Raw genomic sequence first — 24308 nt, forward strand, 5'->3', positions numbered from 1 at the left:
TGGAGTTTTAACATAGCTATAACACTTTTTCAGTCATATTGCTACGATATCTGCAGTGTGACAGTTTATAGTGATGTCTAGCACTGAGGCATCATGCCACAGACATGTAGCATGATGTCCCACCCAGTCACATTATCCTGACACCAGGCCAACCAGTCCTAACACTAACCTCTTAATGCTGAGTGCCAAGCGAGGCAGCTGTTAGTACCATTTTTGTAAGTCTTTGGTATGACTTGGCCAGGGATCGAACCCACGACCTTCCACTTCCGAGGTGGATGCTCTAACCACTAGGCCACCGGAGCGGTCTGCAATACTAGTATAGCCTTGTGCACACATATGATGATTGCTTGAGTTCAACAGACCTGACAGAGCTTACATGGCATTAACCAGAAGTACCCTTTTATGAGAAAATGGTGAACCTACTGTTTTGGATCACTGTCCAATTAAAGGTCGATTACTCCTAAACTGGCAGACCAAATATGCTAAGATTTTCACAAACTTAATAATTAATCTATATCGATTAAGATCAAAAAGCTTAGCCCGGACTTTCCATTTAAGTTGGTATACTGGTGTTACTGAAGTCAGTAGTTTTACAAACAACCCCACCTTCCCATCTTGTATAACACATGAAACAGATGTAACCATTCTCCAGTTAAATGACTTGTAACAATAATGCAAGATGTTACATAACACGGTGACATTCTATGGACAGCTACCATCATGTTATAGTGGGGTTTCCTGTATCTCTCTTGTTATCCAGTTTAAATGAGCAAAATGAGACAGCCATTCCTTTTTAAAATCAAACTACTTGAATGAAGTGGTAAATATAAAACTAAATCGACCATTAATATCTAACATGGCATTCCAAAATTTCAGTCATTAATTAAAATGTATATACTAGAGTAAAGCCAACATATATTTTGTTACTACTTTTTTCAGTTTATTTCCATATCTACATTAAGTATTTATCAAGATAATGTAGATAGCTGGCCCATTACATAATACCTGTAACACAGAGAATACATATGTATATAAAAAAAATAAAGAGTCATACCATTATTATTATTACAGTTTCCATATATATACCTTGAATTGAAGCTGTGTTTCATTCTTGTCTGTATCCAGTCTGTAAAAAGCATGACCATTTTCATCTGTTGTAATCTCTTCTTTAACTGAATTGATCTCCACTTGCAATTTGATCCTGGCTGCTGGATCACCAGCGAGATGGAAAACATCAATCTATTTAGAATAGAAGGAAATCTAAAGCTAGTCAGAATGATTTACCAAAAGGATACTTCCATTAACTAACCTCCAACAGCACACAAAAAAAGAGGCCAAAACGGACCTGATATCACTCACCTGGCTTGCATAACCCAACAAATGGCCATTTTACTAAGCAGGACAATGTTGCATTACAAGAACACAACTTATGTAAATGATTTCCCAAACTTTGAAATGAAGTTTAATTATTTATTTCTATGTTCTCATAAAAGTTTAATTATTTATTTATATGTTCTCATAAAATTATTCCAAAGATGAAAGCATAATTAATGAACATTGTCTCTTGCACTCATGCACATAATCAATCTCAAACAAGATCTGTACAGTTATGTTTACAGACAAAACTATAATATGTGATCAAGAGAGTCACATGTCTTTCGCACAAGCTAAAATCTGCAGATTGTTTTTCTTTGTTTTGTTTTAAGTCTACAATTTGTTTTACTTATGGTCATTAAATCTGGAAGTGTTTCTGGAGAAAAGCATATTGGGTTTATTTTTGCTTTATTAAAAACTAACAGTACAAAATATAAATTTCCAATAATTTGCAAATAAGGACATTGAATATATGAAATGCCATAAAATAATTTACAATACATGTAATATGATCTAATGGGAAACATTTCAGGCACTTTAATACTGTCAAAACTATCAATCCATTCTACCAAAGGTATAAAATGTTTTTCTAAATATGTAAGGGTTTTAAACAGGCTAAATTTTTAGAAGTAATTATCTGCAAATAAATTTATAAACTTAGACATTTGATTTTTAAGAAATAGTTTCTTATAGACCAAAGTCAATATCAGAAATATCACAGTTACTTGCAAACAATTATCTATAACCGTCTAAGGAAATGATGATCGTTAATTATGGCATCGTACATGGTTTATGCTTACTTGCAATTTTCTCATGAATGCAATCAAATGTTTTTATAATTACAATCTCTCCATCCACTCAGAATGTACATTATAATAGTGTCCAGAGACTGTAGCTGATAGTTTGGTTTTACAAACTCACCTTAAAGACAATTATTTAAGGCCTAAAAGGAAAATAGTTTTGCTTCTGGTTCCCTGGCAAAGACAATATTTGCCTGTCAACCCTGTATTTTTTTTCCAACCACTAGAAAAACAAACTTAATATTAAGTCCTGATTTTCTAAATGTTGCGACCAATTTCGATTTCCTTTCATTCATAGGTAGCAGTATTAGACATCATGCTCATTTAGATGCTTACTATCTCTTCCATTACATTTCAGCACATCCTGGACACATGCAGTAAAGAAACATTTAATACTGGCTACCTTTGTGTGGTCTTGTATTAAGGTCTGCTCTACAGTTTCATTATTTGCACAAAGTTAATAAAACTTTTATTTCCTTCAATTTTAGTGAATGATTGATGGACGCAATTTGGGTTATAGAGTATACAGCTTGGCCATACTTTAGAGGTGCATCTCTGTAAAGACCGCTAGCTCTGCTTGGTCATTTTCACTCCTTAGATTTGTGAGCTAACTTGGAAGGGAAACTAGCCCGTAACTTTTTAAATTTGTTCATAACTTTTTTATTTTATCATTCAGTTACTGCACATTCAGAAGTTAGTTTTATCTACTCTGGTACAATTCATTTTCCCTATTTTAATAACTCATAAAATTAATTACTTTTGACTCAATCAAGTTAATTTCTGAGGCACATGGGAGGAGTCAATTTTATCAGCTATCTTACTTAGGCATTGTATTATTTCCCTAATACCACGTAAAAAGCAACTTAAATCACATCAAATTAAAATAGAATAGAGGTAAGGCAACATTCTCTAAACTGTTTCTCCTACAAATAAACACCACTTCACTTTAAACCTGCCTGTCTTTCAAAAGAAATTAATAACTGTAGAGCAAAACCTATTTGCAATGAGCCTAAAATTTACAGAGAATTATACGAGACAAATGCAAATTATTTAGTTATCCTGAGAATGCACATCTAGCTATCATATATCTTCATGTTACTGATGGACAAGGTCCTTTTTCATTGGAATAAAATTAAGTCATGCAAGTATGGTTCACTTTCAGTAAATCAAGGTGGAGGGGAGTATGCAATATAAATCTTATTCTACAATCAACTGACCCAGTTGTTCTAAGCATGAAACTGGAAGCAAAGATAGGATTCTTTTTCTTTTGGATCTTTGAGTGTTACTTGTTATATCTCTATTTGTTCTCTTCAGATTAATACAAATGTCTTTGTTCCAGTGTACAATGCTCCACCTACCCATTATCAGTGACATCATCACTGTGGAATACCCCATTAGAACTCAACATTATCTTGTCATTTTTATTTAAAAACATGGAATGTATCCCTTAAGCTCCCGTATATTCAGTGGTTAATATAATCAGCAAACAGCTCTAGACTTTGTTTCTGAAGAAAATCTTGCATTTATATCCCTGCATTTTTAAATTTTATATAAAATGATATGGAAATTATTGAAATAAGGATGGTCCAATACAATGCAGTCTGGCATTTCTGCACACCTAAGGTTTCTGTTTCCAATATTGAAGCAAAACGCATGCCTAATTTGACTGATTGACAAAAATAAAATAGTAGTGTTTAACGTTTGAAAAGAGGCAAATGTTACCAGAATATTCTGTTCAAAATAATATTAATTTTGGACACACAGGATACCACCCCATGTTTTCATGACTCACAATATGTCAGCCAATTCTGTGCACAGCTTTGAAAAGATGTAATGTTTATCCGTCGGGCTATATAAATGAAATACATTACTTTGGACTGTTTCTGTCAGCAGTTTAGTCAAGTAATTAGGTCAGGTTTATAGCCAGTTTTACAAAACTCAATGTAACACTGCCAATAAATACCAAGCGATATTAAGCCAACTGAACCGATCTTGTAAAAAAATGAGTAAACTTCAACATTTTATTAAAAAATAAGCTATTATGTGGAAGAACAATGAATAGGGTGCAATGTGTTTGCAAAGTCTTGTTTATGGGGGAAAATTGCTAAGAGTTTCGAAACAGACTTTACGCCAGGAAATTTTGTGACACTCCAGTTATAGCGGCAAGCTGACATGTTGGGTAGCAGATGATTTTGTGCGTGAGACAACTTCTTGCAAAATTGGAAACTTGGATTAAGATCAGAATATTTTTAATGTAAACATATCCATCTTTTATATAATATATTTATTTTATGATTCTAACAGATACATAGTAAATAGGATTTTCTTGGTTACAGGTTCAAGAGGGCGTGGAGTGGGTCTTCATGTTGACATTTAGAAATCACATTTACGTATTACTTTTGAGTCAAAATGTGGAATATTTTTGTACACTTTATGAATAACATTTATCTTAATTAAAGCACGATCGTTCTTTCATGATACAAAATGGATTTTTGACCCAAAATAACACGTGATCCAGTGTTTACAGAAATGATGTATCATTGTGCAGTGGTACATGTTCATTTTGTCCTTTTTTAACACAAGATAGATGATACATATATGTAATACATATTGGTACAACAGTTCAAGACAATAATATAGTGTTACTGTAAGATGAAGAAAACAGTTTTGAGATCATATCAGCTGATCAAGCATGAATTATTACAAACACTTTATACACTATAGTGTATATCATGCTATTAAATGTGCATTTGAATTATGTTTCAAAGTTACCATTAAAATAATGACTCCCACTATTCCCATATCAGGATAGATGTTTCTTTCATTTCAGATTTGATTCCAATATATTTTTTTCCAAATTACATAAGTCTTTAAGAAAAACTTTTAACTCCTCTAATCCAGGCACATCCTTTTTCATTTAGCATATATAGATGTAATATATGGCTAAAAGAAAACAAAAATTCAAAGGCTGCTCATATATTCCTTCTGTACTTCCATCACCCAATATTACAGTAATTGCACTTGAATCAGTATCTATCTTCACTTTATTCTGAATCCAGTGGGACACATCAATCCACAGCATGTTAATCATATTACATTCCCAAAACAAATGCAGTATTGTCTTTTGGAATATTTTTCAAACGGTACTTTTATTGGGATCAATTTTATTTTATACAAATTACGAATTCATTGGTAAAACTCTGTAACACAAAACTGAAACCATTGTAACTTTCTTGTCATGGTAAAACTTTAGTATTAATGTTATGCCACACACATCCATATTCAAAATGAAAGTTTCATTTAATTTCCTTATACTAGTTGGTTTAAATTCTGTTTTCAAAAGTGGTTCATAAAGGTCTTCACGCTGAATAATATCTTGAAAAGTAAGTAAATGCAGGTTGAGACCATATTTAGCTTTAAAACAATCAAAATCAATTAACAGTTCCCTAAACTGTAAACATATCGCCAATATAGATTACGTTATGTTCAAACGATTTCTCATAGAAAACTGGTACCTTGTTTATCATCATAAATGAGTTCATCCATAAATTTGTTTTCATAAGATCTTCTCCTGTCTAGGTTATATTTTTCTCTATTAACATTTACCAAGCCAATAAAACATCATGCCAAAATGCAACTTTTGTCTTTTTGGATAATGTCATTAACGGTTACCAAGCCAATTAAACATCATGCTAAAATGCAACTTTTGTCTTTTTGGAAATGTCATTAACAGTTACCAAGCCACAAAAACGTCATGTTAAAATGCAACTTTTGTCTTTTTGGAAAATGTCATTACATTTTCATCTCCTAATAGGAACAGGTATTTAACCTCACATATTTCATGCTGAAACAAACTGACGAATTTTCTATTTGATAGATGGACTTCACAGATCCATTTTATTATCAAAGTTGATATGAATTTATCAATGTCTATCATTTCCAAACCACCTTTAGAAAATGTATGCATAACCTCTCTTTTAACTTTGTCTAGTTCGGACTGCCATTTAAAGGTGAAAAGAAAAAAAATCATTTAATCCCATAACAATGTTGTGGAGGATTTGGTAACGAGATGAAATGATTAAACTTTAAAATAATTAAGTTTTCTGACCTGTTATTTAACCAACCACCTTTCCCATTTGTTTTAAACAAATTTTTATTATTTCAATTTCATTTTTAAAACTCATCTTTAGCATTTTATCCAAACCCATTGCTCTTGTTTTGGCAATGTTAAATTTCAGTCATGAAATCTTTGCAAACAAGTTTAATATTTCAATAGCGGATTCCAGAGATACAAGAGCCATCAAGAATTAAAGTAGTATCATCGGCAAATTGTGACAGTAAATATTCTGTTTCCTTTAGCTTGATACCTTTTATATTATTATTCTTTAAAACCACAGACAATATGTCTGCACATAATATGAAGAGATATGGGGATAATGTATCACCTTGTCTACAACCTCTGAATAGTTTGAAAAACTCTTGAAAGAAAGCCATTTTGTAAAATTGCTGATGAGATATTACAATAAAAGTTTAAAGCCCAGTGCGCTATATTCAGTCCAAAATGAAAGAAGAAAGATATACCATTATGAATATATTTCCATTAAAAAGAATCAAATGCTCTTTCAATAAACAATAACAGTATACCCAGAATTTAACTCTTTTGTAATGTGCATAATGTCATATATGATCCTTGTATTTTCACCAACATATTTTCCTTTTACAAAACCAATTTGATGGTCAGATATTATTTTATTCAATAGCGCTCTATAGTCTACAGAAATTGAATACCAGTTCCTCAAGTACTGTCTCGCTTTATCCTCCTTGAATATGCAAGCTATAATGCCTTGTCTCAAAACAGTTGAGAATGATCCAGTTTCATGTTTCATTAATTGTTCTAACTACAAATTCCAAATGTCAATCCAAAAGACTTCAAAAAAGATTCAGCTTTGAAGCTATCTGATCATGGGTTTTGATAATTTTCATACTTTTCAATAACTAAGTACTTTGATTTAGGTAGCTCTGTCTTCTAATCTTAAAGATTGCTCTTGGTTAAGCCCAGGAATTGTATAGTTTTTGAGAAGGACCTCTAAGTCTACATCTTCTACATTTTTCCCTCTCATTATATAGATTATTGTAATATTCTTTTACTTCCCCTAGATTATCAAACTGACATGACATAATTTCATTCTTATCTTTAATTTGTAATTATTTTATTAACACAGTTTCTATTTTCTCGATGGCAAAAGTATCTTGCAAGTTTCTCACCATCTTCTACCCATTTTACCATGGATCTAATACTACTTTCTCAAAGCTTTTCTTTCTCATACTATCAAGCTTTTTTTATTTTTTCAGAGTCCAGCATTTCTAAATTATAAGGTCCCATGGAACCATTCAAGTCTGTACTTATTGTACAAGTTAGTTCACACCAGCAAAATGCCTCCAGAATGGTAATAAGCTCAGCCAATCAGATGCAAGATCCCTCATAAAAATATATAGATCTTGTGCATGTTCACACTCATCTGTATTTCAAGTTTTACCAACAACTGGATAAACCACATGGCTTCCAGAATGGAAACATGCAAATGTTGAAGTATGGATAGATGACAGACACATATCCATAAGTTTTATTTAACTTTGCCACCAATAAATCAGATGGCACCTTCATACACAAACAAGAATTTCATTTTTTTTTTCTGAAACTATTAAACGTTCATGACAGAGGGATGGCACCGTAGATATTGTAACTGCTTTGTCATGCAGTCTGCAACATTTATCCACATTGTGATAATAAATGTAAAAGAGTGTATATTCATTAACAGTCTAGTTTTACTAAATTTTGTCTAATAACGAAAGAGATGAAAATGACAACTAAGACTGTGTCTTCTGTCATAAAAAGAACCAAAACCAAAATGTAAAATTCAGACACTTTCCTATGATAGCCTTTGATGTGAATATGAAGGAGTGATATCATCTGTCGACTTTCCTCATCTTTCTAGTGGTAAACTTTAAGTCCAGAGTAGTTCTTGTAAGCATGCATCATCTATTAATTTTGAAAATAGACAATGTTGTGTTCATGACTCTTTTGGCACGGAAAAAATATTTTATACAATATAATTTTCATGTCACACAAGCATTATCAATTAACGTGAACATTAACTATTTGAAACTTAAGACTTACACGCAGTTCATATGGATAACCAGGTTGGAAAGAAGATGATGACCTGGAAAACTTCAAGACATAAGGATTGTTGGAAAAGAACACAGACTGGTCACGGACTGTTTGGGTATTCCCAGTTGTAGTTTCTTGGACTGTTGCATCTAGAACCAGTCTCTTGCCCTCAAGATCATATGCAGCCAGGACAGGCCTAAGGTCATTTTTGACATCAATTACAATCTCCACATGTCCATTGCTGTCAAGCTGTGTGAAACAAGACATGAAATGGAAATGACATAATTCAAATTGTCTTGCATGGTGAATAAGTGAGAAAACTTTGATACAGTATGAAAAGGTTTAATTATTTAGATCAAGCAAGCAAAAACACTGTAATTTCCATACAAATTTTAGGACCAAAAATAGATACTAACTTTTACTTAGAGCCTGATTATTTATAAAGTGCTTTAATTTAAAGACATCATAGGTATAGCCAATAGTGTACATGAAGTATAGGAGAATACTGATCTCAACATATCTCCCTTGTAAATAATGTGCCAGGGTGGGGTTGGAGTAAAACTTTTTTTTTATTTAATACTTAACTGTCACTATTAATTGTGTTAACTTACTCTCTACTGATATGAAAATATGATATGAAAAATGTCAGTGAACTATGGTTGCACAAGCCACAGTGGTGGGTATCAGGATGAGTTGAGCAGTGGAAGTTGTGTACTTCTGGAGAACCTATGGTCTTACAGAAATATACCTGTTGCTCTAGACAGTGACCCACCCAAATATGGTGTGTCAGTGTCCATTCAGGTACATGTCTCAATTGGACCATTAGTTCAGATGGTACAGAAAATCTTACCTTAAGAGTAATTTAGTTTGACTAGAAATCCTTACATTGTTTCCATGTCACAAGAAGGAAAAACCTGACAGGTCATAGATTAAGCCTATATAGGGAAACCAGGTCTGCTGTGGAGTTCAACGTCCCCAGTAGGGAAAGGTAAAGTCATGTCAACAATGCAGTCTTGGCATAAAGAGACCTCAAAAGAGCTAGCATTATGTCTGTCCTTTCTGGGGTACATGAAGTCTCCACTTGTAGGTGAGAAAGTTTGTTCTTATGAAAATAAAATCCTGAGAAAGAATGAGCTTTAATTACAAGTCCTAGCTGTGTCGCTGTGGACCAACATCAGGGTATATGTTGCAAGCAGGACTTTAGGACTGCCCCCTCTGCCTCCTTCATCATGTGGAAGGAGTTTAAAGAGGTGGCTTGAAAAACGAATGCTCACCGAACTCTTTTGGTTGCATCACCTGCTGAAATTCAGATTGCACAAAATGTCAATGGATGGGATTGCTTCCTGTCAATTTTGATGGTCCATGACCCAGACAGCAGAAGAAGGAGTGCAGAGCCAACCAAAAACATGGCTTCGACCTTGAGCCCACCTTCCTCATCAAGGCCCCATTTTACAATCTGGGCCTTGTAAGAATGCTGAATGAACACACACACCCCAGTGAATCACTAGGTGCAAAACAAAATTTTAGAATGAAATTTTAGTGATTCAGAGAGCTGTCCTGGCTGAATTTTAGTTTGTTAATCCATAGTCAATCACACATTCCCTAAGTGAATTCCAGGTGCTATAAAATGAACACCCTTATTTAGGCGGGGGTGGGGGTGGGGGCGGGGGGGGGGGAACTGGCAAGTGCACCTGGGACACGTTTTGCAATTACCCATTTCAATGATTAGGCCGCCCCTCCCACTTATAATCATTCATTTACTAATGCTGATAATAATACTGTCAGTCATGTGGGATTGAACCTGAAGTGTATACTGAAATTTTATATATCCACTGACTATTAATCTGTAATTAAATCATTTACTATGGAAATCAATCAATCCGTAATCTTGGTCTTAAAAAATGTTGATTTCTTTTAAACCGAATACCAATCAGTACCATGTTGGCAATATTTTAGCGACTCATTACTGTGGGGTCTTAATGTTGTAATGGTGCGGGGAGGGGCAAAAATAATACATACATTACTGTATATACTGAAATCTTATTTTCTGGTTAAGTCGCTTTGACGTGGCAGAGTTAGTTAGAACATTTGCTAAATAGTGTAAAGCTCCAGGATTAATATTGAAATATATTCCCGTGGCAGAAACAGATAAAAATCTTTCATTTCACCTGTATCAAGATTAACTGATTTAATGGTCACGGTATAAAATTATGTTTTTCAGTTTTCCCCGTTTGTTATTTTCACTAGAAGTAAACACTTGCAAGTTTTCCAAATGACTATACTGCTCTACTTGAGTTGACATAATCAATAACAATACCATCATTGATCATTCCGTTAAAGCATTCATGTAAAGATCTATGAGAAAGATATTTTTTCATCTTTTTTCCTTCCAAGAATTTCAATACTGATAGTGAGGTACCCAATATTATTTACACTGCCAAGAGGTTTTTTTAGACGACAATTTTTGATGGTCCTGGCTCAGTTAGCCTCATAGCTTGTGAAAATTGGTTGTTTTGCAAATTCATTGATACTTTTTAAAACTTGATTCATTATATTATTTTTTTTTCTCTATGAAATTGTTGCTTTTAATAAACCTCGCAATGTAATCTTATGTGTCCTTTATTTTAACATCATCATCAGCATTTATTATTTCATATTCTCTTTTCAAGGCAAGATATTTTCATCCACCATAAGGAACACATAGTTTAGTTTTCTCTTTTACCCCTACTCCACATATCAGACATGGTTTAACGCCTGTATTGCTAAGTCTGATTTTTTATCATATGGACACAACAACAATTTCTGTGATGCCACAAGGAGTTACTTATCCTATCTCTAGCCACTTACAATTATTTACTTGTGTTTGGCATAATCAGAGTATATTATTTTTTCTAGCTTAGAGGAGAGTTATATTATATTAAAGACAGTACATTGAATACTACATCAATGAGTAATTTGGCTGTTGCAAAAAGCAGAGAGAACAGGATATTAAACTAAGTGGTATAAAACCAAATTTTTCAAGGTCGAAAATTGCACAAAACAATTGACGTAACTAGTTCAAATCATTTTTAACTGCGAGTGAATTTGAGATGTTAGCCGAGACTGAACTACAATACATTTCTAGATCTGATTTTGATAGATTAACCGATAAGAAAAAATGTTTACCGCTTGAGTTAGTTAAATGAATTCATCAAAATAGCCAAAAATGAAAAATGTGCAAGATGGCACTGTTCGTGTTTGGTCAACATAATAGATCACGATGGTATTATCATCAATTACTTAATGAATGATAAGCATGCCGCAACGATTATTAATAATCTTGCAAATGACAGCTAGTACATATTCAGAATAAAATTTATTGTATATGATGGTGCCTTGGATGGCTCAACTTGGATTATTCGTTATAAACTTGAGCCTGTTAAGGAATCACGGCGACATATTAATGTTGTCACAGTGGACAAAAATTCTAAAGCAGGTATGTTTACCAGAATAGACAAACCATATTATAATAGCATGTATCTCATGTCTATTGTTTACGTCTTCTACCATTTAAAGGAGCCAAATAATTATTGGTGCTCTTACACCCCCACCCCGTGGTGCAAGCACCAATGCCACTGCCATGGCCATATGAACATTAACTTGTGTGGCTCAGTGTGTCAGAGAACATTTATTTAACTCGAGGTGTGAAAACAGATCAACAAAATCACACATAAAAAATGAATGAATGAGAATTTCTTGTCAACAGGGCTAAAAGAAATGACATAAATGTATTGGAAAAACTACTAAAATTTCCTATCATGGTAAAAACAATAACCAACAATGCTTTGTTGTTGTTGTTAAGTTTAATGCCATTTTTCACTATATATGGCGGCCAGAATAAATAGAGGAGGAAGAAGCCAGGAATCACTGACCCATGAGAAGCTACTGGCAACTTTCTGACATACCCACATTGGCTGAACCCGAGATTCAAACCCACACAGATTGAGGTGAGATGGCAATGATCCATAATGATGAGCGCTTTAGACCACTCAGCCACTTGGGAGCCCCCAAGGTTTTGTATAATTCTGGCAAATACTGTATTTAAGGCACCCGATTATCTATAATCATTATCTATTATCATAACAGTCATGCTTGGACTGAATCGGTACCGAAATTCCCATGTGAGAGAACAACTAGACTTTATGACGGCAATATTTTAGAGAATATTTACAATATTCGTAATCGTGACCCTGTATTCGTCTGGCTATTTCAGTGAGGATGCAAATTTATCTGTGGCACATAAATATGCAACAGATGAATCAACATTTCATTTATTTGTGCTACAATATGGTCTACTTTATCGGAAGGAATCTCTCCAATGTGCAATGATGCAGACTGCGGTAAAATATGACTGCGACCATGATGAATTACTCAGAAACTTTTGCAATATCATCTGTTGTGGTTCATATAGCACAACAAATAATTTCATGGCATCCAACTCCAAAAGAACTTCTTGTGTTGAGTTGGGACATGGTGGGCTTTGGAACACAAAATATAATTATGCTAGATACGGATTTACACCTCAAGAATAAATCTGAGTGTGGATTTTACCTAGCGCCTCATTGCAACATTGCTAAACATCTACTGCATATCAGTAATTGATTAATTTCCCCATGCTGCCTATTTACAACACATAGAACCACAACATTGTGTTTTAACACATGTACCTAATGTATACATGTTACAAAGATAGGTTCGCAACATGAAAATGTTATGTTCTGAGTGAGGACAATGAGTTTAAAAGGCATTTAATACATGGTCCCTTCATTTCGTGATGGTTATTGGTGACCTAGGCATCATTTTAATGTGGAGAAAATGTCCATTCAAGTTCTAAGTTAAATCTGTTATAAGTTAAGCACCAGAGAATACCACAATTTTGTATAAAAAATTGTCTGGACGGTGTTATGCTCACTCTAGGCAAATGGCCTTTTGAAGACTCTGCAACTTTATTGATATAATGTCATGCCAAATCAAAGACACTGTATATTATTACTTGGGCTATTCCGATGTATGTTTGTGTGAAAGCTTGCCAGCAGATTCCCATGGGTTTCAGGTTATTACTGGTTTTTTTCCGGATTTTTCCTTTACCAGTTATATTGGCTGCCATGTACAGCCTAATGTGTGCTAAAATATGACATTAAACATTAAACCCAAAACAACAACAACTTTTCACAAGGAAACTGTTACTAACTTACATTCCAAGGAACTATTTCATTTATCGCCACTGATTTCCACTTTCGCATAAGGCATACCACTTTAATCCATATATGAAGCAAATAATGTTGATACAACAGCTGATTGGTGATAATTTCATTGGAGTCATGAAAAAATAACCTTCCAGCTATTTTGGTCAATCAAGAATCGTCCCTTTGAATGGTTCTCTAGATATGGAGGTCTGAATTAAATGGATTACTTAATAGCAATGTTCGTGAAAATTGCCTTAACACTTGTAAATCTTCAGTCAAATGTAAACTAGAAAAATTTTACATGTAAAAAGTAATTACATACTCACATAAATACCTTATTATATCTTCCCTTTAGCATGACAAATGTATCAATAAAGCTGGAGACTTTAAAATAAAGATGAGCTGTGGCAAATATAATACTTTTGGACCAGATGAAAATTCACAAAATCTTTATATTTTCATGCTCTTAATTCCCCACATCTAATTCATATACACATGTGATAGATAGCTCACTGAAAAGCAACACTTCTACTAAAAAGTATTGCTGTAAAAGAAAAAGTCACTAAGAAATGGAGTCAAAGGTATCAAATATAGTTTTTTCGAGTGGTAAAACTAATTTCAATTATGCAATACTTACCTACCACTTTTGGATAGCTAATCTATTTTTGTGCTGAAAGCACTGTCCGTTCGATGTGAATACATCTTCCCACAAGGTGGAGAAAAGTCAGATTGACCTTTTGCACACCACTCTGTATGTCACATGGTCATGTGCAGAAGGTAGATATTATCTGTCATCTTTTCACAGATGACTTTACACAAGACATCAAAGCAAGGTAGGAGAAAGGTATCGGCAATAGCAGCAAGAAAGTAATGCATAATTAATTTTACCCAACCCCCAAAAAGACATTTTAATAGCAGCAATTACTTATCCTGCTATTATTAAGTAGCTGTCATTTGTCAGTTAGTTGAGTAGGCTGATGTTTTTGTCAAATTCAAACTGATCAAAAACAGAGAAACTGAGTTGTACTCACCATAGAGGGAGCGTTCCATCTATATAAGGTTGATGTCTCTCTGTGTCACATACTGTTCATAACAAAAGGCTACATAGAGAAACAAAAACATCAGATGTGTTGCAGTGCTCGGAATCTCTAATAGGCGGGAGAAACCTGCTGTTGTGGTGATCAACCTCCATAACTGGAGGGCACAACCAGTGGTTGCAGTGCTCCACCCCCCTAATGGGATGGTACAGCTCGCTATAACAATGCTCTACCTATCCAAGAGAAGAGTGCAACCTGCTGTTGCTGTGCTCAACCTCCCTAATGTGAGGGTTTAGCCCGATGGAAACCTGAGACAGCCAGTGTCGTTAGACAAGGCATGAATCTCACTTCTTTGCCTTGTAGAAGCTAGAGTGAGTAGAAACAGTTTGAGTGTGAGGTCTTGAAAGGATGCTTTACTCAATGGTTCAGAGAGTCTTGGAATATGACCCTAAAACACTAGAATCCATCTGGACATAAGGGAGCGGGAGACAGGTCTCTGGAGCTCAAAATAATTAAAATGACTGGCAAGGTGATGGCAGCTCAATAGCTCTCGGTAGTGGATACTGAACATTTTAGTGTTATAAAGGAAGGTAAGGAGATCAGTAATAGAAGTTACAGATGGAAAGATAGGATCACCAAGCATAGAAAATTCTCCATCTGGCATCATAGACCTTGGATATAGAAGCCCTCCTGGCCTGAATGATGCAACTGGCAACTTGGCCCGAAAACTTGTTCTGGTGGAGAGGTCACATGAGATGAGCTAGTAGTGAAGGTGGAAAATGTGTGGGCTGTGGTGGAGAAATGATCCCCAGTGAAGAGACAGGAGATCCCTCCTGTTAGGTATTGACCTGGGTCGATCAATCAACAGGTATAGGAGATCATTGACATATGATCATTATATCCACAGTGGGACGATGAGGATGATCTGAGCAGTGAAAGCTCTGACAGTTTGCAGAACTTGTGGTAGCAAGGTGGGAGGGCATAAGCGAATAGGTGATCCCGCTGGAAGCTGAATGCCTCCACTGCCCATGCTCTCTGATCCAGGACAGGAGACACATAAAAGGTAAGTTTGTTGTTGAAGCTGGTCGCAAATAAGTCCACAAGGGGTCTTCCCCAGAGGGAGAACAGGGACTCTGTTACTGAATGGTGAAGAGACCAATCTGTGAGGACAGCTCACTAACAGTCAGTTCTGGAACAGCTGTCCACTAATACATTCATCTTGCGCAGAAGGTAGTAAACTCAGATTGCAAAATTCACTGATGCTTCTGAGATGATGACTCTCCAGACCTACACGCTGGAGAAGTGGCATGTTTGCATCAAGGACATTACAGACATCGGCCCCTTATTCAGATGACGAACACTGGCAATGCTAGAAATACTGCTTTCATTTCTAGGGTGTTAAAGTGGAGGGACAATTCTGCCAGAGTCCAAGAACCATGGAGAATTATGGTCTCTGGCTCCAAATCAGCACCCCAACTGCAAACTGACACATCAGCAAATAGGTGTGGGGATTAGATGTGTGCATGGGAACCCCCATCAGGAATCTGTCTTGATTCATCCACCAACGCAAACGGTGGTGAAAATTTGGTCTGCAAAGGGATGAGTTGATAGAGAATCTGAGTGGTTTCCACTTTGCAAGAACTGTAGGGAATGCGTATGGATACATCGTAAGGAACCAATCAGCAGTGACATTCAAAGTTCAGAATGAAAGAAGGAAAGATAAAGGAAAGCAGATAACAAGTTTATGCTTGTAGTGTCTTGAGGTGAGCCAAGATTTGATCTACACTTCCAGAAGAAATCAGATCAAGTTGGTTCGTGAGGAAGTTCATTCACACAAGATCAAAGTGCTAAGATGAAGCAAGTTTTCATTACTCGAGCAATAAGAGCACTGTATGATGCTGCCATGAAACTCACTTAGTTGTATGTAATGTCATACCACATACAAACCTGTGTATGCACTAAGAACACTGTAATGCATGACATAAACAACAGTGTTGACTTAGTGAAATTTGTCTGTTGCTTGTGTGATTGAAAACTAAGATAATTTACCTGTGAACTGTGTTTATTAAGGCAACGTTCAAATACATATGCGGTGTCAACACATTGCATGGGCAAACATAACAAGTATACAATGTGAAATTGAAGATAAAGGAAATGATGTCCTCAACGTTAGGCAGAGCCTACTGTTATTTTCCTTAGAACAAAGTACTTACCTATATCACAGTGTTTTTTATATATGTAAGGAATGTGTATCCACCTAAACGATGGAGCATGTGGTAGCCGCAGAAGCCCTTTAAAAAACTAAGTTCTAATGGGGATAAGGCTATTATCCAGTTTCTTATAAAACGGAATAGACAGTTGTAACACTGAGACTAATGGGGATAAGGCTACTATCCAGTTTCTTATAAAACGGAACAGACAGTTGTAGCACTGAGACTAATGGGGATAAGGCTTCTATCAAGTTTCTTATAAAACGGAACAGAGAGTTGTAAAACTGAGACGAATGGGGATAAGGCTACTATCAAGTTTCTTATAAAACGGAACAGACAGTTGTAAAACTGATACCAATGGGGATAAGGCTACTATCCAGTTTCTTATAAAACGGAACAGACACTTGTAAAACTGAGACTAATGGGGATAAGGCTACTATACAGTTTCTTATAAAACGGAACAGACAGTTGAAGCACTGAGACTAATGGGGATAAGGCTACTATCCAGTTTCTTATAAAACGGAATAGACAGTTGTAGCACTGAGACTAATTAAAACCGCAGAAGAAAACTGCTTATTTGTGTTAAGTTGCTGCATGCATGATTTCTCTGGGGATAGTTTAGACAGATGTCTACACAGTATGGCATCAGGGAAAAACATGACAAGTAATATCTACCTTCTGAGCCTGACCATGCAAAATACAGAGTTGTGTGCAAAAAGTCACTCTGATTTTTCTCCACTCAGTGGGAGGATGTATTCACAATGAACGGATGGTGAGTTTTCAGCATGAAAATAGGGTAGCTTATGAACCAATAGTGGCAGGATAAATAATTGCTGCTATTAAAACTGTGATTTCTAGAGTTACAAGATTTGTCTTTTGTTATATATTTCATGGGGCATTTACTAAAAGGATTTTAAGCTGTCTTGTGTACTGATAAATAGCAGCTGAAGAACTGTACAGAAGCCTATGTGTTGTGCAGTTAATTTCTTCGACCCTTAGCTGTGTAAAATTACCAAAATTAAAACAACAACTAAATATGTCAGCATTTCATAAGCGATCATCTTTAGTATAAAATGTGATAAATAGTTTGTGGCAATAATAAAATGTCCAATTTAGGTTTAATTTTCGATAAGAAAGTCAATTAATAATAGTCTTTGGCAATTATACGATGACAATTTAAGTTTAATTTTCAATGAGAAAGACAATGAATAATAATCTTTGGCAATGTAGGTTTAATTTTCAGCATAAATTTAGTAAGCACTGAGATAGTACCATGAATTGAATCATATCTGGATCAGATAACCTGTTGCTCTAACTCTTGACTGTTACTTGGAAACTAAACAGTTTTGATACAGCTGTACTACCAATATGGCCATATAGTATGATATTCTAAATAAAATTCTCAAACTATCAATGTAAACCTTAATTTTGTATCTCACTGTCTATTAACAAAAAATAATTTCTCATATTTTCTATTAATTTCTTTTATATGAAACTGTTCTGATTTGGCCATATGTGCAATGGCAGAAGAATCTCTGAAAATCAGGAATCAGCTTATGTACACATAGGCCCTTTCCAAATGTTTGATAAACCTGACTTCAATAACAGCTGTTAGATATCATGCCAAGTCAGTTATTTAAACCAAATATTTGCAGTAAATTTTGAAGTTAATTATGGGTACAGTGGTATTGAATTTGAAGAGACATCTGCAAGATACATGCCACAAAGCAGTATTGTTTTCAATTGTGGTTTAGTCAGTTCAGTTCTATTTATTTACCTCTTTAGGTTTAAAATATGGCATCAATTCATTCTCTTTTCCATCTTCGTCTTTAAGTTTCAGCCTGAGAGAACAAGTACCTCTAACTGGCTTACCATACACGTACCTGCGATAAGAGAGATGTTCGAGTCATTAAAATTAGACTGCATTTATCATTCTGAAACCAGTAAGATGTTTTTTCTACATATGTTTGCTATGTCTTACTGGTTGCAAAAAGTTATCTACTTTGAAATGAATATGAGTTTTTCATTTACTGTAGAATATGTAAAACACTCTGAATATTAACAAGAAATTCATGTTCAGTTTACATGCACATAAGTTAGAATGTTAGCAAGTAAAATCAAACAGTATTGCATTACTGCTGCATTAGAATGCTCAAAAGCTTAATTCTTCAGTTGCCTGCATACTTACTGAGTGTATCAACCTTTTCTACTATTTAAAATGTAACAATAACTGTTTAACATTTAATAATAACTAATGTTAATTAATTTTTTTTCACAGAAAGCAACCACAGGGATTCAACATTGATGGCAAGATATATTCACATGGATTCAACTGATGGCAAGATATACTAATGTGGATTTAATATGGATGGCAAGATATACTCACATGGATTCAACATTGATGGCAAGTTATGCTCACAGGGATTTAACAGTGATGGCAAGTAATACTCAAACTGATCCAACACTGATGGCAAGATATACTCATATGGATTCAACATTGATAGCAAGATATGCTCACATGGATTCAACAGTGATATAATAATGTGGATTCAACACTGTTGGCAAGATATACTCACATCAATTTAACAGTGATGGCATGGTATACTCACATGAATCCAACATTGATGGCAAGATATACTAATGCTGATTTAACATTTATGGCATGATATACTCACATGGATTCAACACTGATATAATAATGTGGATTCAACATTGATGGCAAGATATGCTCACATCAATTTAACATTGATGGCATGGTATACTCACATGGATCCAACACTGAGGGCAAGTTAGACACACATGCATCCAACACTGAGGGCAAGATGTGCTCACATGGATCCAACATTGATGGCATGGTATACTCACATCGATCCAACATTGATGGCAAGGTATACTCAAAGGATTCAAAATGATGGTAAGTTATACTCACATGGATTCAATACGATGGCAAGCTATACTCACATGAATCCCACATTGATGACAAGGTATACTCACATGGATCAGACATTGATGGCAAGGTATACTCACATGGATCCAACATTGATGGCAAGGTATACCCACATGGATTCAAAATGATGGCAAGTTATACTCACAGGGATTTAACAGTGATGGCAAGAATTAATCATCTTTTCAACATTGATGGCAAGATATACTCACTTGGATTCAACACTGATGCGTAAAGGCTCATCACTTTCAGATATGTACCGGCGACTAACACTGTTTATCTTGACCTCAAAGGTTGGAATTACTGAAAGTTACAAAACAAATTGTCATAGATCAATATTAATCTGTCTATTAAAGGAAAAATCTTTCCCAATTGATCGATTTCACTTATTTCATAAATAAACACATATAAAATCTACAACATATGCTCTGAAAAGAAATTATCCAACAAAATTAAATTTCTCATACCGGTAATCATTGAACTTACACCAAATTTAATATTACCCGTATTTATCGTATGTTTTCGGACACCGTTTGTTTTCGGACACCGATTTTTTTGTGGAAAATATAATATTTAAATGCCTTGTAAGTTTTCGGACATTGCTCTGCTATAATTTTTTCTACAATTTATGTTTTTGGACACAATCTAGGAAGATCTACTGCTTCGTTTTGTTGTAAAATCCACAGGGTGTTTACCATTAACTTAACTGATACAAAATTCGCTTCATTTGGTAGATAATTATTTATTGTGATCATGAACTTCCATGAACTAATATAATTTAAATTTTTTAAACGTATGTATATATTTATGTATGTATGTATGCAGATAGATAGATAAACATTGTTATATTAAGCCATACACAATAAGTAGCAATATCAAAGAATGAAAAGAAATATGATTTAATGCTGTAATATATTTAAATATATTATTCAATATCAAGTAGCTTGTCCATAATCTTTTGTAAGTCCTCGGGCAAAAAGCCCTCAAATTCTGTATCACTATCATCATCCATATTGTTTAATTGTTTGTCATTTCTGATCAGCGCGTTTTTATTTCCGCTCAGATTGACACTGCTGCTGCTCACCTTGAAAGATTTAATAATCATTGTGCGCTTTTCCTTCAATGTGTCCATGACATTTACAACCCAGTCCAATACAGTTTGTTTGCCGGCTGTCTTGATCCGTCCATTGCTGCTTTCATTAGATGATATTAATGCATTCGTAGCATCCCTGATGTATTCCGTTCAGCTGCGGCGGATGTAGCTCTTAACAGGTTTATTGATGCTCACATCAAGAGGTTGCAATTTGGATGTGCAGCCTCCAGGTATTATTGCTGGCACAATGTTTCCGCGCCGCAACTGTTTCTTCACGTCATCAGTGATGTGAGCCCGGGACGTGTCCATAACTAACAGTGATCGCTCTCTTCTGGTGAATGGCAAATAAATTTCTTCAATCTATCGCAGCATTAGCGTTTCGTCCATCTATGCTTTCTCTTGAATTGCGATAATCCACCCTTTTGGAGCCTTCAGATCTAGCTGTCTCTTTCCCTTGAAAATAATCATTGGAGGTATTATGTCGCCAGAACCTGCAACAGCTAAAACAACAGTAATGTGTCTCTTCTCAACGCCAGTTGTACGAATCAGAACGCTTTTCGTTCCTTCTTTGTCCACCGTTTTCTCTGGCACAAGATCAAAGTACATTGGTGTCTCGTCCATGTTAATAATAAACTTATTGTCAAACTCGTCCTCCTCAGGTCTATCCATCATAAACATGTGGAACGAAGCAATCTTTTCTTTCAAATCCTTTGGTAAACGTTGGGCAAGAGAGGTCCTGCTTCTGAGCACAAAGTCATGTCTTTTCATGAAACTCTGTCCCCATGGCATATATACATATTCCCACAAAACTGACTGGAATTTGTAAGTCACGTTGAGTGAGCACCCATTGAGCTATTTTATCATCCATAGCTTGTCCATATGAAATGGGTCGTCCACACTTAGGCAAATGTCCGTTCAAGTTCAGATCGGCAGAAAAGTCAATTTTCATCCAGGTACTCACCATGTATTTCGGAATCTTGAATTTGTCTGCTGTAGGTCTAATTCCCAGACATTTTGCATTGATAACGATATCCTGCTTTTGCTTTAATGTATAATGTTTATAGTGACCACGTACAGAACCGGGTGGTGCACTCTCAGGTTCAAGATAATCAGACTCGTCATCTAGAGCAGCTTTCTTCGTAGGCGGTTTCTTTTGTGATGCATCCTCAGAATCATTAATTCGAGGTCGTTTCTGTGGACGGGCTACTGGCCTCTTTGGAGACGATTTCGGCAAGGGAGAGTTCCTCCACGCTTGTTGCATATCGTATGATAAACTTTTCCATCAAAATTATTACAGTACTAACAATATTATGTTTCACAACGACAGCTATCCAGTATATAAACTTTTGATAGTGGTGGGTATTTTATTTATACTTTATATTTTAATAGCTTGATTGGCTAACAAAAATATGATTGGTTGTCAGTGTAGACATTATTATACACGAAACCACTTCAAACAGGTGTGACAGTTATTGCTTTGATTAGAAACCATGACCCCTGCTTTATATCATTAAAGAATACCTCGGAGAGTCGGTATGGATTAGTAAAATTCATTGGTATTGTGCAACAAAACAAACCCCTTATCCCTGAGACATTATAGACCAAGGTTTAAACATAGTTATTGTTCTATTGGTAGTAAACCTCTTTGTAGATGATAAATATTGATTGTGGGTGCTAAATGTTCGGTACATCGTGTGCTCTTTTAATGAAATCCAGATGGCTGCATTTTATTTCCGATCACACATGTCAAAGAAATCCCACAAGTTTTATTATTAACAATTATCACCTAGACACCTTGAAATCTCCGACATACCGGTACATCAAAACAATCTTTGAGCAGTATTGTTTCGAGTCAGCAAGCTCTACTCATTTTGAAGCTATCCTCGGCTAGGTGGGGAGAAAAAAAAGAAAGAACCACTACAAATAGACCACCTTATTTTTTTTTTACATGCCAACATATTAAACACGTCGGCTCGTATATTGCAACTTGCTTGTTATTTTTACCCTTCCTATGCGTGCATACAACACTAACCACATATGGAGCCTCTCACCTTTGGTGCTCTAAGATTAGCCATCATACATGTACCGGTATTTCTACTCTCGATACTAATGTTTCTGTCATAAATATCTTAAAAATTATAATTCCAAAATCTTTTTATTTAGTTTGCATTAATATCTTAATTACACAGAAATCAAGCTTGCGCGCGTTGGTAATATAGATTTTAATGATCACTGATTAGCAGAGGGTTAAACTGGATTGCAAGATTATATAGTAATATGGCGGTTCTTTTGGAAAATACACACACAATCGTGGCTCTAATACATGTATGGCTGTGTTTTCTGGTAGATGGACATGTATCACATAGACAAAATAGGCAAGTAATGCCTGTTTTTCATTCATTATCCTTTCCGTGGTGCTTGACAAAATACTTGTTTTACTTCATGGCAGCACGTCGTCATGTGAGCTAACGGTAACTTTGTTACAGACATGGGGGGGGGATAAATCTATCTTCAAATGTATATTTTTGGACACCTAATTAAAGAATGTGATATGTATTCGGACGACAAAAAAAAGTAATTATTTGTTGCAGTCCGAAAACATACAGTAAATACGGTATGTTAATTATATATGACCGAACCTTTTGAATCATTTTGTGAAATCATTCATTCCGTCTCTAATAAATCCTTATATCAGTATAAACCAAAGTCTGCTTCTGTTTTATCTCAGACACCAATCTTCCTCATGCACTGTATAAACCAAAGTCCATCATTATTTTATCAGACACCAATCTCCCTCATGTACTGTATGAATCAAAGTCCACCATTTTTTACCACAGACACCAATCTCCCTTATGCACTGTATGAATCAAAGTCCACCATTGTTTTATCACAGATCCCAATCTTCCTCATGTACTGTATAAACCCAAGTCCACCATTATTTTATCAGACACCAACCTATCTTCCTCATGTACTGCATAAACCGAAGTCCACCATTATTTTATCAGACACCAGTCTCCCTCATGCACTGTATGAATCAAAGTCCACCATTGTTTTATCACAGACACCAATCTCCCTCACGCACTGCTTCCTCTCATGCTGACTAAATGATGAAATATGTTACTTTAAATAAACCACTCCTACTTCAACCTCAAGGTCACTGCAAATAATAATATGACATCAAAGTTTGCTCTATTTTGATTGGTTCCATCACCATCCACTGCTTAAAACATTAAAGGACAATAATGTACACATATGATGGGTGCTATCAGATTCCACTGACTTACACAATATCTTACTGCCAATGTAGCTAGTCTCAACATGAGGTTCAGCTTGTGTGAGTAAACATCATACATTACCAATCACTGACAACATATTTTCCACCTGTCTGTCTTCTTTCTGTCCTCCAACCTATTCAGCCATTTGTCTGTGCTTTTAATTAAAGTTCAAAAAAAGAAA

The 24308-nt window shown here is 35.2% G+C and overlaps 1 protein-coding gene across 1 annotated transcript in view; it reads right to left on the bottom strand.

Moving 5' to 3' along the window:
- The window catches only part of LOC149801054 (complement C3-like), a 351345-nt gene that overhangs the window by 231234 nt on the left and 95803 nt on the right, over positions 1-24308 (bottom strand). The window contains exons 7-10 of the mRNA XM_089955088.1: positions 19972-20062; positions 18593-18698; positions 8353-8592; positions 1087-1239 (exon numbers count right to left, since the gene is read on the bottom strand). Of these exons, the coding sequence (XP_089811214.1) occupies positions 1087-1239; positions 8353-8592; positions 18593-18698; positions 19972-20062 (590 nt within the window). The remainder of the gene's footprint in view (positions 1-1086; positions 1240-8352; positions 8593-18592; positions 18699-19971; positions 20063-24308) is intronic.

The sequence above is a fragment of the Sinohyriopsis cumingii genome, chromosome 4 (genome assembly GCF_028554795.1).
Source record: "Sinohyriopsis cumingii isolate HCF-2022 chromosome 4, ASM2855479v2, whole genome shotgun sequence".
NCBI classification, from domain to species: Eukaryota; Metazoa; Mollusca; class Bivalvia; order Unionida; family Unionidae; genus Sinohyriopsis; species Sinohyriopsis cumingii.